The 14987-nt window shown below is 40.1% G+C and overlaps 3 protein-coding genes across 4 annotated transcripts in view; all 3 read left to right on the top strand.

The window, feature by feature from the left end:
* The window catches only part of LOC100522627 (olfactory receptor 10T2-like), a 277947-nt gene that overhangs the window by 16246 nt on the left and 246714 nt on the right, over positions 1–14987 (top strand). The gene's annotated exons all lie outside the window — the stretch shown is intronic.
* The window catches only part of LOC100522815 (olfactory receptor 5P6-like), an 82725-nt gene that overhangs the window by 16239 nt on the left and 51499 nt on the right, over positions 1–14987 (top strand). The gene's annotated exons all lie outside the window — the stretch shown is intronic.
* LOC100736678 (olfactory receptor 5p57-like) lies at positions 1726–7855 on the top strand. The gene has a single exon (XM_021062274.2). It carries the CDS (start codon positions 5726–5728, stop codon positions 6659–6661), a length of 936 nt encoding a protein of 311 aa, XP_020917933.2. The 5' UTR covers positions 1726–5725; the 3' UTR covers positions 6662–7855.

The following is a 14987-nucleotide window of genomic DNA, read 5'->3' on the forward strand; positions in this document are numbered from 1 at the left end:
CACATGCAAGTGCTATCACACGGTGTTTGTCTTTCTCTCTCGGCTTCACTTAGCATGATAACCTCCAGTTCCGTCCACGTTGCTGCAGACAGCATTGTTTCATTCTTTTCCACCACATGTCTGTTTGTTTATCCTTGCGTGTCCAACACAGTTAGAATCAGTGTAGAAATCCATCAAAAGTTTTCATTAAAAATTATAACGTACACATAAAGTAAGTTTATAGATATTCTTAGAAGACGATATTTATATGAGCACATGTGCCTATAATTTTCTGTGTCCTGGTGGATTTTCAGTGGAGTTTTCATAAACAAGTAGTGTCCTCAAGGGACTGTCTCCCCAAAGACCCTACATCTCATAAAATAGCCTTTCTTTACCTGACAAGTCTTTGATATTTATTCTTACTTTTAAGGTGCAACTTTTGCAGGTAATAATTTCATTCTCTATTGATATAAGAATGTTTGTTTCTCACTTTCATACTAGAATGTAAGGTTTGGGTATTTCAAGGAAATAATTATTTGTTGAGCTTCCACTTTTTTCTATGAGCAGCGCTTGGTATTGTCATGTATGTCATCTTATTCGGCACAAGAATCCTGTGAGGTATTAAAAAAAATGAACAATGAAAGGTTATAGAGTTTATATAAATTGTCTAAGATTCCTTAGATAATCAAGGGCAAAGCAAAATCTGTTTCTAGGCTTATATGGCTGCACAGCTCATGGCACAGGTGCATAACTCTGTGTTTTATGCCACATTTGGTGCTAAAACAGACTCTGAATTTGTGGCATGTACATCTATTTCCTTTAAAATGCTAAGCTATCCTTCAGTCTTGGGTCCACACCTGGTTAAGTTTCTGGTTCTAGTGCTGGGTAGGGTTTTCCTGTTCGGGTATGCAGTTGTCTGGTATTTGTACATGGCATGCTGTTGCTTCATTTATTCGCATATAGCATTATGCAGGCATCTCTGTTCGGATAAAAAGCGTAACAATACAACTGCTTGAGCACATGGCTGATGATGCCATTTGTGTGTGTGTGTGTGAGTTCAGTCTGTTTGATGCTGAATTCTTGAAGAAAAATAAATTATTCTTAAATTTGGTTGATATGTAGAAAGCAAATCATAGGAATCCTTGTAGTTGCTGCTGTTGAGCAGTTTTGATCATTCTTATGCTGCAATAAAGAATGGAGGTCTTGCTGCTCCTGCTGTGGCTCAGCAGGTTAAGGACCTGGCATTGTCTCTGTGAGGATGTGAGTTTGACCCCTGATCTTGCCCAGTGGGTCAAGGATCTGGCATTGCCACAAATTGCAGCGTAGGTCACAGATGTGGCTCAGATCTGGTGTTGCTGTGGCTGGGGTGTGGGTTGTACCTGCCAGTCCGATTTGACCCTTATCCCAGGAACTTCCATATGCTGCAAGTGTGGCCATAAAAAGAAAAAATAAATGATACAAAACTACTGAATCATGCTACATTTCTTCCAGTAGAAGAGAAAAGGGTGTAATTGAGAAAATGGAGTGAAGTTGTTGGCATGTGGAATAGAAATTTTCTCTCTTATTTTCTCAGCTGCAATACCTCTTTCTGCTACTTCTGGATACTCAGTCATTCATCTTCCCCTGCTCTATCACTTCTTTTATACTTAAAAATATCTTTTCTGGTCACCCCATGCATATGGAGTTCCTGGGCTATGGATGAGATCTGAACCACAGTTGCAGCCTGTGTGGCAGCTGTGGCAGTGCTGGGTCCTTTAAACCCTTGTACTGGGCTGGGGATTGAACCTGTGCCCTGGTGCTGCGGAGATGTCATTGATCCCATCACACCACAGTGGTGCTCCCTTTTCCAGTTATTTTTATGACACTTTTTCTTCTCTTCCTTTCTTAATTGTATTACAGATATTAGTTAGACATTTAAACTCATAGGAATAACAAGGTTGTAGACTGCAGAGATATTCTATCGGGAAACCTGAAGTATTCTCCTCCTGTGGATGTGTGGAGTGTAATCTATGGTGAGTTAATCTCTGGTGAACCTAGACTATCAGCACTGAATTGATTCTGAAAAGTCACAGACTCGCAATCACTCAGGCAGATTTGTAATGCCTGAACCTCCCTATCGTTCTCAGGCTTATTAGCTCTGAAGGCCGTTCATTCCGACTGGGTAAAGTCGTGAATGAGAATTCTTCTGTGTACCGAGCAGATATTTTATTTAGCCTCAGAATTTCTAAGGACTGGACCCTGGAGTAGTAAAATTACGTGAAATACGTCGCCTTCCCTCTTGAGTCATTTGGTGCCGAAGATAAACTACACGAGATCCTCCACTGACGTTGGGATTCCACGTGCTCTCCTCTGACGCACGTGCTTATTCGTCCACTCGGTGAAGCCTGCTCTACAGATTCAACTGTACACTCTCAAGTATTTTCTCGTATTGATGAGAAGGATGCTCACATTTAAGTTTTACGTTTTATGAGAATTTTCCTGTCCTTCATAAAATCAATTCTCATTCTGGGGATGTTCTCTCCTGTCTCTCTCACATTAGTTTAAACATTTTGGGTAACATCTGCTTGTCTTCATTCTGCTGTCCTAGTGAGATAGTCTCTCTTTTAAGCCAATGTTTTGAAGCCTTATATGAAATAACAGACAGAGACAGAAGTGAAAAGTCCTGATAGACTATATCAAACCCAGATGTATACTCCATAAAGATGAACCAAGAATACCACTGGCAAATTTGGATCCTTCTCAAGTCACCACTGCAGTCATCTCAGAAATGTGATTTTTTTACCCCAGGATTTTGACCCTTGATTTCACCTCCTCATTCTCTTTATTGGCTTTTATTCCTCTCAGAGGAATGGCTTTATCTTAAATGGCATTCTGGGATCACCCCCAAATTATCATCAATCCAGGTTAGCAGAATGGATTCCCCATCACCCCCCTGCAATTTGGGGAATAGTATTCATTCTTTGTGTTCATTCAGCTGTTAACCACAACATAGTAAAATATATTCAATATTTTATATTTATATCATTACCTCATCTTTGAATGTTAACTCCAGTCCCCTGGCACTAGAAAGACTATTTTCAAGTTTCCTTATTTTCTCCTGAATCAAGCGGCCCTGCTTCCATCTCTGTAACCCCTGAAGCCTGTTTCTTGTGCTCTCTGTTACTCAGGGCTATCCACAAAATCCCACGTCCTCAGCATCTCCTTTGAGCGTTGCATCCTCTTCCCTGTTCGTTTCCGTAGTTACTGGGCTCCCCTGAGGCCACGTTCTCCTCTGCAAGCTGCTCAAGTGAGGATGCTCTTCCTCTTGCTCTTGGTGCCTCTGGGCCTGGTGGTGGATGGGATTCCTTCTCCCGTGTCGCTCCTTGTAGACATTCTCTCTCTCCTACCGACAGGCAGGTGTAGCTGAGTTTCCATCGGCAGACTCTGCCAACCAGTCCTCCTTATTGTCCTCCACCTTTTCCAGTCCCCTGCTAACTAGCATCATGGCTCCTCGTCTTTGGAAGGCTTTTGGCTTTGGTTTGCCCTTTCCTGATGGGGTTCCCGTCACAATTCCTGATGGACGGGAATTGTGGTTTTAATATCGCCACACAGAAGATCCTTCTACCATCATGGCCTCTTAGTTTCTTGACTTCTCCTCCAAAGATCTTGTTTTTCTCCCTATTATATCCTGTCACTCTCATTGTCAGACTTATGAGACATTGTCACTTACCAATAAATGTAAATTTTCACCTGTTTTTTTAGCATCCCAAACTGTAACTATTACCATTTCCTACCTTGTAATTAATTAATTAAACAATTCCTTTTCTTTTTGGTGCAACTCCTGAGGCATGTGGAAGTTCCTGGGCGAGGGGCTGAAACGGAATTGCAGCTGCCAGCCTACGGCACAGCTCATGGCAGCACCAGATCGTTAACCCGCTCAGCAAGCCCAGGGATGGAACCTGCCTCCTCATGGACACTAGTTGGGTTCTCAACCCACTGAACCACGTCGGGAACTCTTCTTCTATCTTTTTAGCTCATTCTCCAGAGTAGAACAATTCAAGTCAATCTTCAATCTCCTCAGGGCCTCGCACCTTTTTGTTGGCTCTACCCATCAAAAGGACTCACTGCATTTTTGCTCAGCTTAACTGCAGTGGTTATTTTACTCTCTGCCATGCATCTATGCTCAAATGCCAAATCTGTTCCCTTTATTGCTCTGCAAAAAGAAAATCAATTTAAATCTTATTCCTTATCCACCAAAGACTCAAAATGGTTCAGGTGAAAACTGGGCACATCACTTTCCTGGGTCTGGGCACTGAAGGAGTCTCTTTATCATCTGCCTTGCAGAATTGTCATTACCGTGTAGCCACTTCTTTACATGCATTCCTAGACTGCAAAAGTACCCCTTTAACAGTAAAGATACTATTTATATATTAATGTAATTAACAAATTTTTTGAACATGTCAATGAACCAAATATGCCTTCCGATAGTCTATATTCTTTCTTAGAAGTACAGAAGATATTTGGGTTCTCTAAATGTAGTAACAAATGAGAAGGCTTTAGGAATGAGCTTTGATATTAGCTCAGTTCCCAGAAAGCCATTTAAGCTAAAATTAGGTGCCTAACTCCACTAAATCTCAGTTTGTAACTTTGTAGAGTGAGAAAGATGGAGTGGGCTTTTGAAGCTGGGTATCCTGGGTCTCTAAGAGAAAGCTCTCATGAATTTATTGCTTTTTCATGATTTTGTCTCAAACAAATTGCTATGTGAACAGCTTTACAGAAGCTGATGAAAGGGTGTGACTTTTGTCAGACAGGGACCATTCAGTTAGGGCTGGATACCTGTGGGAAGCAGGAGATGGACCCCTTTGCCAGCAGCTCATCCCCAGGTTATGCAGAATCTCAGGCATCTGTGGAGTCTTGCAGGAGAAGCCCGCGTTGTGTGTCCCCTTTTCCTGGGTTGGCTCACTCTCATGAATCAGGCAGCTTGGTCCTAGGATGATGCCAACTCTCTTCCCAACTTCAGTCTCTGCTGGTTGACTTGTCCATGATTTGAGAACCTTTTCCCTGTTATGCCTCTGCACAAACTTCCTGGATATTGGTTGTGCTCTCCTCCAACTGTGACAGCTGTGTAGATTCAGGATTCATCGTGACTCCATATCCTCTTTCACATAAGACATGATACCTCAGGAGTTCCCTGTGGCTCAGTGGGTTAAGGATCTGGCATTGTCACTGCTGTGGCTGTGGTTACAGCTGTGGTGCAGGTTCAACCCCTGGCCTGGGAACTTCCACATGCTGTGGGTGCAGGAAAGATAAAGTGATACCTCTATATCATTATAAGCAGTTGTCCTTTTGCATGAGTCCTGCCCCCTTTAGACATTTCTCCTCCCTTTGATCATCTTGGGCTTAGAAGGCGCAGTTCCTGGGCCCCTCATTCCATCTAGTGGCCACCGCTAGGATGTGCTCCTGGGAGACTATTCCTCACAGACCCCTAAACTAGCTACATATTGCAACAGAGTTGAATGTGTGAAGTTAACAAATTTTTTTTTTTGTGTGATTCATCCTGGCCTTCTATCAATCAACATTTGTATTTTCAAGACTTACATAAGGAATTGTGCGTGAAAGCACTTTCCCCAAATATTGACTTGTGAGTGTGCATGCTTAGATTTTGTTACACAGCTGTTGTAAACCTCAGTATTCAGATTACGGTATTTTCCTCTGTTCTAACATCCACTCTTACTTTCTCCTTCAGTGGGCGCTGTTCTCAGAGTAGATGGAAACTGGAAACTACACAAGTGTGACAGAGTTCATTATTTTGGGGTTAACAGAGGATAGTACAGTCGGTGCCACTTTGTTTATTGTGTTTCTGGGAATCTACGTTGTCACCTTACTGGGCAATGGCAGTATAATCCTGCTGATCAGAAGCAGCCCTCAGCTTCGTACCCCGATGTACCTTTTCCTCAGCCACTTGGCCTTTGTAGACCTTGGCTACTCCCCTTCAGTCTCACCTGTCATGCTCAGGGGCCTCCTTGGGGAAGGCAACTCTCTCCGTGTGGCTGGTTGTGCTGCTCAGCTCTGTTCTGCCGTCACATTTGGGACGACGGAGAGCTTCCTGTTGGCTGCCATGGCCTACGACCGGTACGTGGCCATCTGCTCGCCCCTGCTCTACTCCACCCACATGTCCTCCAGAGTCTGCATTCTGTTGGTGGTGATGTCCTATGTAGGGGGATCTCTGAATGCCTGGATATTTACTGGCTGTGTGCTAGGTCTGACCTTCTGTGGACCCAATAAAGTCAATCACTTTTTCTGTGATTATGCACCGCTTTTGAAGCTTTCTTGTTCTCATGATTTTACTTCTGAAATAGTCCCAGCTGCCTCTTCTGGCTCCATCATTGTGGTCACTGTGTTTATCATAGCTCTCTCTTATGTCTACATCCTCATCACTGTCCTGAAGATGCCCTCCACTGAGGGGCGCCACAAGGCCTTCTCCACCTGCACCTCCCACCTCACCGCGGTCACTCTGTTCTATGGGACCATCACCTTCATTTACGTGATGCCCAAGTCCAGCTACTCCACTGACCAGAACAAGGTGGTGTCTGTGTTATACACGGTGGTGATCCCCATGCTGAACCCCCTCATCTACAGCCTCCGGAACAAGGAGGTTAAAGAGGCAATGAGAAAATTAATGGCTAGAAGACATTGGTTCTAAAGTGCTAATGTAATCTGAGTTTTAATAAAAAAGACTGTCTAATGAAGACTTGTCCTGCAGGTGAATAGATGATACAGTAAGTAATTTTCAGTGTATATTAATAATACTCTAGACTCACAAATTTCATTGTGTTATTCTCAAGGGAATTTTCAGTATAAGAAAAGAAATGTGTATTTAGAAAGACAGGCATATTTAGCAAAAATTTCTTCATTGTTACCTCAGCTGCCAATTCTTACATGTAAAAGTAAAAATATTTTCATGTAAATCCTCTTTTAATGCAGTTTTTGCAAATAACTACTGGAGGTCTCTGAAAAACCTTGAAAAGGAAACAAAGAATAGTTTTGCCTTAGATGGTCTTGTCGTCTGAAGGATGTGGTGTCCCTGATGTGCAGGTGATCCAAGGATGGAGATTGGTGATGCTTCTCTGCCTTGTGATCTGAGCTGAGCAATCGGATTCCTCCCACAGCACCTCTGCAGGGGAGCCTCACCTAGCCACCTGAGAGAACTGCTGACATCTCTGTTTAGTTTAGTTCTTTCCTTTTAGGAACTACTCCACACAACGATTTCAGGAGTTCCCAGGAGAAAGACCACTGGGGACTAACTGACATGACCTGGCTCCATTCTAGATGAAGTAGTAAGCTTCCTTTTCTCCCCCCACATTTTAGGGCACACCAGAAGCATATGGAAGTTCCCAGTCTAGGTGTCGAACTGGAGCTGTACCTGCTGGCGTACACCAAAGCCACAGCGATGCAGGATCCGAGCCATGTCAGAGACCTACACCATAGGTCTCAGCTATGCTGGATCCCTAACTGAGCAAGGCTATGGATGGAACCTGCATCCTAATGGATATCCGTCAGCTTCATTTCAGTTGAGCTACCATGGGAACTTTGTCATTTTTCTTTTTTAAAGGTTGTTTCAATTCTGTCAATGCATGATGCATACCTCTGTAAAGTGTTTTAAACCATTTCTGTCCCTGCTGGTCCTACTGCCTCTGATACTGAAATTTGCAGATTTCTTGTACATGATTTCACTGGAAGTTCTGTATTAGCCCTGAAATGCTCTCTTTAAACCAGATGATTTCATTTATAGAATTTAAAATTATTTGAATTCTTACAGACCTCTTTGTGTTTCTTTTCCCCGTTTTTTTTTTCTCTATGTCATTTTTTTTTAAAAATAAAAAAGGGATAATATTTTTAGGAAAGTTGTTTTTCCTTTAATAGGAAGCTAAACACTAGATTAATCTTAATACAAATCATATCACTTGATCTTCCTATTTGGTCATCAGCAATGATTCTTCTCCATAACATTAAGTCCAGAGTGATATTAGCTTCATGACGGTGTGAGATATCTCTCCTTCCTGCTACACTTTACAACAACGAATTAGGCATCCGTGCAGGAACAAAAGTGCCTTAGTGGGAGTTGTGGGATCCAGAACCATACGCTGAGGGATCCAGGGGAGTCTTGCCCACCTGTGCGTCTGGTTATAGGCAGAAAGACCTTAGTATGGGCCTCAGCACCAGTAGGAGCCAGAGACCCTGCCCCAGTCACTCTTGGCCACGATTGAGGAAAACCTGGAGAGTGCTGATTTGGGCAGAAACACATAAATGACAGGGACTCTGTAGAATTCAACCTTCCAGAGGAGAGATGCCAGCATGCCGTTGGAGCAAGACAATAAGAAGAGAACATGAGTTTGAATGCAGTGAAGACTATAGTTTTTCCAGTGCCTCTACTTCTGCAAGGCAGTGCAGCCTGGGGCAGAACCAGCAGGCAGTGTCCTCTCCTGCAGGGGCAAAGGACAGCAGTGAATGAGTGCTTTGCTTCCCTGGCATTTCAAGACACTGCTGGAGGAGACCATCTGAAAAGGTTTACTGAGGCAGGACCTCCAGGGCTGGAGGTTGTTGGGGGAGGGATTAGATCAGAAAAGAAGCAGCTGAGACTGTGAAAATTCGCTAGAGGGATGTGATTCGTCAGACTCTGTTCAGTACTTCAGCAAGAATCCCATCCATGAGCCTCTGGGAGCAAGTGCATCCGTACAAGGTCAGGGAAAATCCCAGGTATAGTAAGACCAATGAACAACACACCCCACGTAAAGGCAGATAGTAAATGTGTGAGGGGTTCTGCTTCTTCCTTCAAATTCAAAGGCATCAGTGTAAAATTACAAGGAACACGAAGACTCAAGAAAATATATCATCGGCATATGAGAACAATAATCCTTCAGTGACTGAACTCAGTGGCACAAAAGATTGCAATCTGACGAAGAATTCAAAATAGGTATTTTGGGGAAACTCAACAAGCTACAAGAAAACACAGAAAGACAGTACATGAAAAAAAGGGAAGTTTGACAAAGAGATAGAAATTATAAAAAAGAGTCCGACAGAAATGAAATGAAAAATACTATTGAGGGTGTCGTGGCAGAGTGGACTAAATGTGAGATGGAATAAGCGATTTAATAATAGGACTTTTAAGTAACCCATTCAGAGGAGAAGAAAGAAAAAAGGATGAAAAAGATCAGGGAAAGACTATGTGATCTTTGGGATGCCATCAATTGCACAAATATTAGAATAACTGAGGTTACAGAAGGAGAAGAGAGAGGGGGCAGAAAGTTTATTTAAAATAAAAGTAGCTAAGAACTCCCCAAACCTGAGAAGAGATGTGGACTTTCAAGCTCACAAGGCTACGAGAGCAGCCTCTTATCGCAAAGCAAAAAGACTTTATCCAAGATATAACATAGTGAGGCTGTCAGAATCAAAGATAAAATGAAATCCTAAAAACGGCTAGAGAAACAAGATTGCGACCTACAGTTGTACCCTCATTCTAGGAGATTTCTCAGCAGAGAGCCTACAGCCTAGGAGAGAATGGACTGATACCCTCAAAGTGTTGAAAAGTGCCAGTTAGGAGTGCAGTATCCATGAAAGTTACCCTTCAGAAATGAAGGACAGATAACTTCCCAAAGGAAAAAAAGCTCAGGGAATTCCTAACCAGCAGACCTGTTCTTCAAGAAATGTCAAAAAAAAAATCTTCAAGCTAACATGAAAAGATATTAACTAGTGACATGAAAACATATGAAAATATACAACACACTGGTAAAGGTAAATATACAGTCATATTTAGAGAACCCTAATTCTGTGATATGATAATGTACTAACCACTCAACTACAGGATAAAAGCTTAAAAAAGTATTATAAATAAATAGAGCACTATGATATGTTAGTGACTGCATTATATAAAAAGAGGTAAATTATAACATCAAAAATATAACAGGAGGGACAAAACAGTGGAGGTTATGTATGTGGAAAAGGTTGAGTTTCTATGAACTTAAAATGAGTTGATATATCTATAAGATGTTTTATGTAAGCCCCATGGTAACCTAAAAAGCAGAAACCTAGAGTAAGTTCATGACAGATAAAGAGAGGGGAAACAGAGCATACCACCATGGAAAACCACCAGTTTATGAGTAAACAGAAACAAAGGAAAAAGGAAACTACAAGGCTACCAGTAAGAAATTAAGAAGATGGCATTACCAAGTCCTTAACACAACAATAATTACTCTAAATGTATGGATCAGATTCACCAATTAAAGACACAGAGTGGCATGTATCTTCACAAATTAGTTTTAATATTCTCTGCATATGTATTTGGGAGTGGGATTGCTGGATCCTATGGTAGCTCAATTTTTAGTTTTTAAGGAACATCCATACTGTTTTCCATAGTTGTTGCGCCAGCATACATTGCCACCAACAGTGTAGGAGGGCTCCCTTTTCTCCACACCCTGTATGGCATTTATTATTTGTGGACTGTTGATGACAGCCACGCTGCTTGGTGTGAGATGATACCTCATTGTTGTTTTGATTTTTATTTCTCTAATAATTAGTGATGTCGAGCATTTTTCTATGTGCCTGTGTGTCTTCTTTGTGAAGGTATATATACCCCAGTGTTCATAGCAATACTAATTACAGTAGCCAAGACATGGAAACAAACCAAGTGCCCATCAACAGATAATTGGCTTAAGAAGATGCAATACACACACAGACAGTGGAATATCACTCAGCCATCAAAATCACAGAACGTTGCCATTTGTAGCCACGTGGATGAACCTAGAGAATATGAGATGTAAGTCAAAAACAAATTTTGTATGATATCACTTATATGTGAACTCTAAAAAATATACAAACAAATATATATATACAAAACAGAAATAGACTCACAGACATAGAAAACAAATTTATGGTTATGAAAATGGAAAGAGTGCAGGGGAGGTAAATCAGGATTATGGGAATGACAGATAAACACTACTATACATAGGGATTTGCTGTACAGCACAGGGAATTATCTTTAATACCTTGTAACAACCTATAATGGAAAATACTGTAAAAAAATACATACGTAACTAAATCACATTGTTGTGTACCTGAAACTAACACAATACCGTAAATCATCTATACTTTAGTGAAAAAGGAAAACAAAGTCCAGAGAGTAGAAGGGAGGAAAGACACAGAGTGACTACACGGATTAAAAAAAAAGCCCGCAATATGCTGTCTATAAGAGACTCACTATGATTTAAGGACACACATAGGGTTCAAGTGAATGTACAAAAAAAATATTCCATGCAATAGGAAAAGAAAAGGAAGCAGGGGTAGTTATGCTTGTATAGGACAAAATAGAATTTAAACCAAAAAAGTAACAAGAGACATAGAAGGTCATTATATAATGATAATGCAGTCAATTCATCAAGAAGATGTAACAATCATAGATACATATGTATCCAGCTCTGAAGTACCTAAATATATTAAGGAAGTACAAACAGTTCTAAGGGAGAAAGAGACAACAGTACAATACTAGTATAAGACCTCTACACACTGCTTAAGCAATGGATGCATCATTGCGGCAGAGAATCAACAAAGAAATGTTGGACTAGAACCATGGTCGAGACCATTAGATGTACATAGAATATTTCCTGCTGCAATAGCAGCATAACATTCTTCTCAAGTGCACATGGAAGATGCTATATGGTAGATCATGCAGTGGTCCACAAATCAATTCCTGGGAAACTTAGGAAGACTGACCAAAGCAAGTACTTTTCTGGCTCCAGTTGTGTAAAACTAATAATAAAAAATAGGAGAGTTAGAAAATCTGCAAGTGTATGGAAACTAGATAACATACCCCAGAACAATGTCAAAGAAAAAATTCAAAAGAAAATAAAAAAAATCTCAAAACAAATGGAAATAGAGACAGAGCTCAGCAAAAGCAATGGGATACTACAAAAGGAGTTCTAAGAGGTAAGTTTACAAAAAATACATTTTTAAGAAAATGGAAATGTCACGCATAAAAAAACCTAATGGTAACCCTCAAGGAAATAGCAAAAGAAAAGGAAACCAAACCAAAAGTCAGTAGAAGAAAGGAAATAACAAGATCAGAGTGGAAATAAATGAAATGGAGAACAGGAAAGAAAGAAAACTAAGAAAACTAGAAGAAGACAAAATTGACAAGCCTTTGGCTAGATCACCTAAGAAAAATGAGAAGACTCAGATAAAATCATAAAGGGGAAACGTTGCAACTGCTAACCATAGAAATACATAGAGCCATGAGAGACTTATTAGAAAGAATTACAGGCCAACAAATTGGATAACCTAGAAGAAATGGATAAATTCCTAGAAAAGTCCCACCTGCTAATACTGAATCAGGAAAACATATTAAATTTGAACAGACCAAAAACAAGTATAAGGAGATTGAACCCATAATAAAAAGTACCTTGAAGCAAAGAAAAACCTAGGACCAGGCGTCTTCACCCATGAATTTTACTAAATATTTAAAAATGATTTAATTCCAATCCTTTACAAGCTCTTTCTAAAAAATGAAGATAAGGAATCACTTTCAGACTCATTTTATGAGGTCAGCTTGACTCGAACACCAAACGTGCATAAGGACAATTCAAGAAAACTTAGACTTACATCCCTGATTAATACAGATGAAAAAATTCTCAAAAATTTTAGCAAATTGAATTTCACAATGCATTAACAATAATACATCCTGACCAAGTGGGATTTATCCTTGGAATGCAAGGACATTTCAACATAAGCAAATTAACAAATGTGATACACCACATTAATAGGATGAAAGTAATTATCAATATGATCATCTCAGTAGACGCAGAAAAAACACTTGACAAAATGCAGTATGTTTTCATGGGAAAAAATAAACCCTGAGTAAATTGGGTAAAGAACACACCTCCCCATAATAAAGACTGTATTCGAGGAACACACATCTAAAGTCATACTCAATGGTGAAAGATTGAAAACTTTCCCTCTAAAAGGAAGAAGACAAAGGTGTCCCCTCCCAACACTCATCTTTAGCCTAGTACTTGAAATCCCAGCTAGAGCAGTTAGGCAATACAAAGGAAGAAAACTCATCCAAATCAAAAATGAAAAAGTAAAATTGTCATTTGCAGATGATTCGATCTTATATACAGAAAATTCAAAAAGATTTAACAAAAACACTCTTAGAACTAGCCAACAGATTTAGTAAAGTTGCAGGATATAGAATCAACATAGAGAAGTCAGTTGATTTCTGTACACTCACAGCAAAATCTCTGAAAATGAAGAAAAGTATCTCATTGTCTATAGCAATCCTGAGAAAGAATAACAAAGTTGAAGGCATCATATTTCCTGATTTCAAACCATACAGTAAAGCTATAGTAATAGAAACATATGGTGCTGGCACAAAAATAGACATATAGAAAAATGGAATAGAATAAGAGCCCAGAAATAAATCGTCATATATATGGTCAATGAGTATTTGAAAAGGAGGTGAGAAATATGCAATGGAAAAGGGTTAGCTCTCCAACAAATGGTATTAGGTAAACTGGTTACTCATAAGTGGGGAAAATGAAATTTGACCCCTAATTTACACCACTCAAAAATTAAATTGAAGTGGATTAAAGACATAAACATAAGACCTGAAACTGTACAAACTCCTACAATAAAGGAGGAATAAGCTCCTTGACATTGGTCTTGGCAATGAATTTTTTGGATATGGCACGAAAAGCGCAAGCAAGAAAAGCAAAAATCAACAGATGGGAGGACATTAAACTAAAAGGCTGTGCACAGCAAAAAAGAGAAACCATCAGCAAGTGAAAAGGCAACCTACAGAATGGAGAAATATATTTGCCAAACCACATATCTGATAAAGGGTTGACATCCAAAATACATAAAAAACTCATACAAATACCAAACAAACAGAAAAACCCTTCCTAAATAATCCCCTAGAAAATGGGCAGAGGAACTGAAGAGATTTTCCCAAATGTCTTGCAATCCATGAACACGAGATGTCTTTCAATTTATTCATGTTCTCTTCAGCTTCCTTCAGCAGGTTCTTTTAGTTTTCTTTTTTTTTTTTTATTTTCTCACTGTACAGCAAGGGGGTCAGGTTATCCTTAGATGTATACATTGCAGTTACAGTTTTTTCCCCCACCCTTTCTTCTGTTGCGACATGAGTATCTAGACATAGTTCTCAATGCTATTCAGCAGGATCTCCTTGTAAATCTATTCTAGGTTGTGTCTGATAAGCCCAAGCTCCCGATCCCTCCCACTCCCTCCCCCTCCCATCAGGCAGCCACAAATCTCTTCTCCAAGTCCATGATTTTCTCTTCTGAGGAGATGTTCATTTGTGCTGGATATTAGATTCCAGTTATAAGTGATATCATATTGTATTTGTCTTTGTCTTTCTGGCTCATTTCACTCAGTATGAGATTCTCTAGTTCCATCCATGTTGCTGCAAATGGCATTATGTCATCCTTTTTTATGGCTGAGTAGTATTCCATTGTGTATATATACCACCTCTTCCGAATCCAGTCATCTGTCGATGGACATTTGGGTTGTTTCCATGTCCTGGCTATTGTGAATAGTGCTGCAATGAACATGCGGGTGCAAGTGTCTCTTTTAAGTAGAGCTTTGTCCAGATAGATGCCCAAGAGTGGGATTGCAGGGTCATATGGAAGTTCTATGTATAGATTTCTAAGGTATCTCCAAACTGTTCTCCATAGTGGCTGTACCAGTTTACATTCCCACCAGCAGTGCAGGAGGGTTCCCTTTTCTCCACAGCCCCTCCAGCACTTGTTATTTGTGGATTTATTACTGATGGCCATTCTGACTGGTGTGAGGTGGTATCTCATGGTAGTTTTGATTTGCATTTCTCTTATAATCAGCGATGTTGAGCATTTTTTAATGTGTTTGTTGGCCATCTGTATATCTTCTTTGGAGAAATGTCTATTCAGGTCTTTTGCCCATTTTTCCATTGATTGATTGGTTTTTTTGCTGTTGAGTTGTATAAG

The sequence above is a fragment of the Sus scrofa genome, chromosome 9 (assembly GCF_054392235.1).
Source record: "Sus scrofa isolate SSC_HxYL_T2T_F1_AM1 chromosome 9, Sscrofa_HxYL_maternal_Yorkshire_Landrace_v2.0, whole genome shotgun sequence".
NCBI lineage: Eukaryota > Metazoa > Chordata > Mammalia > Artiodactyla > Suidae > Sus > Sus scrofa.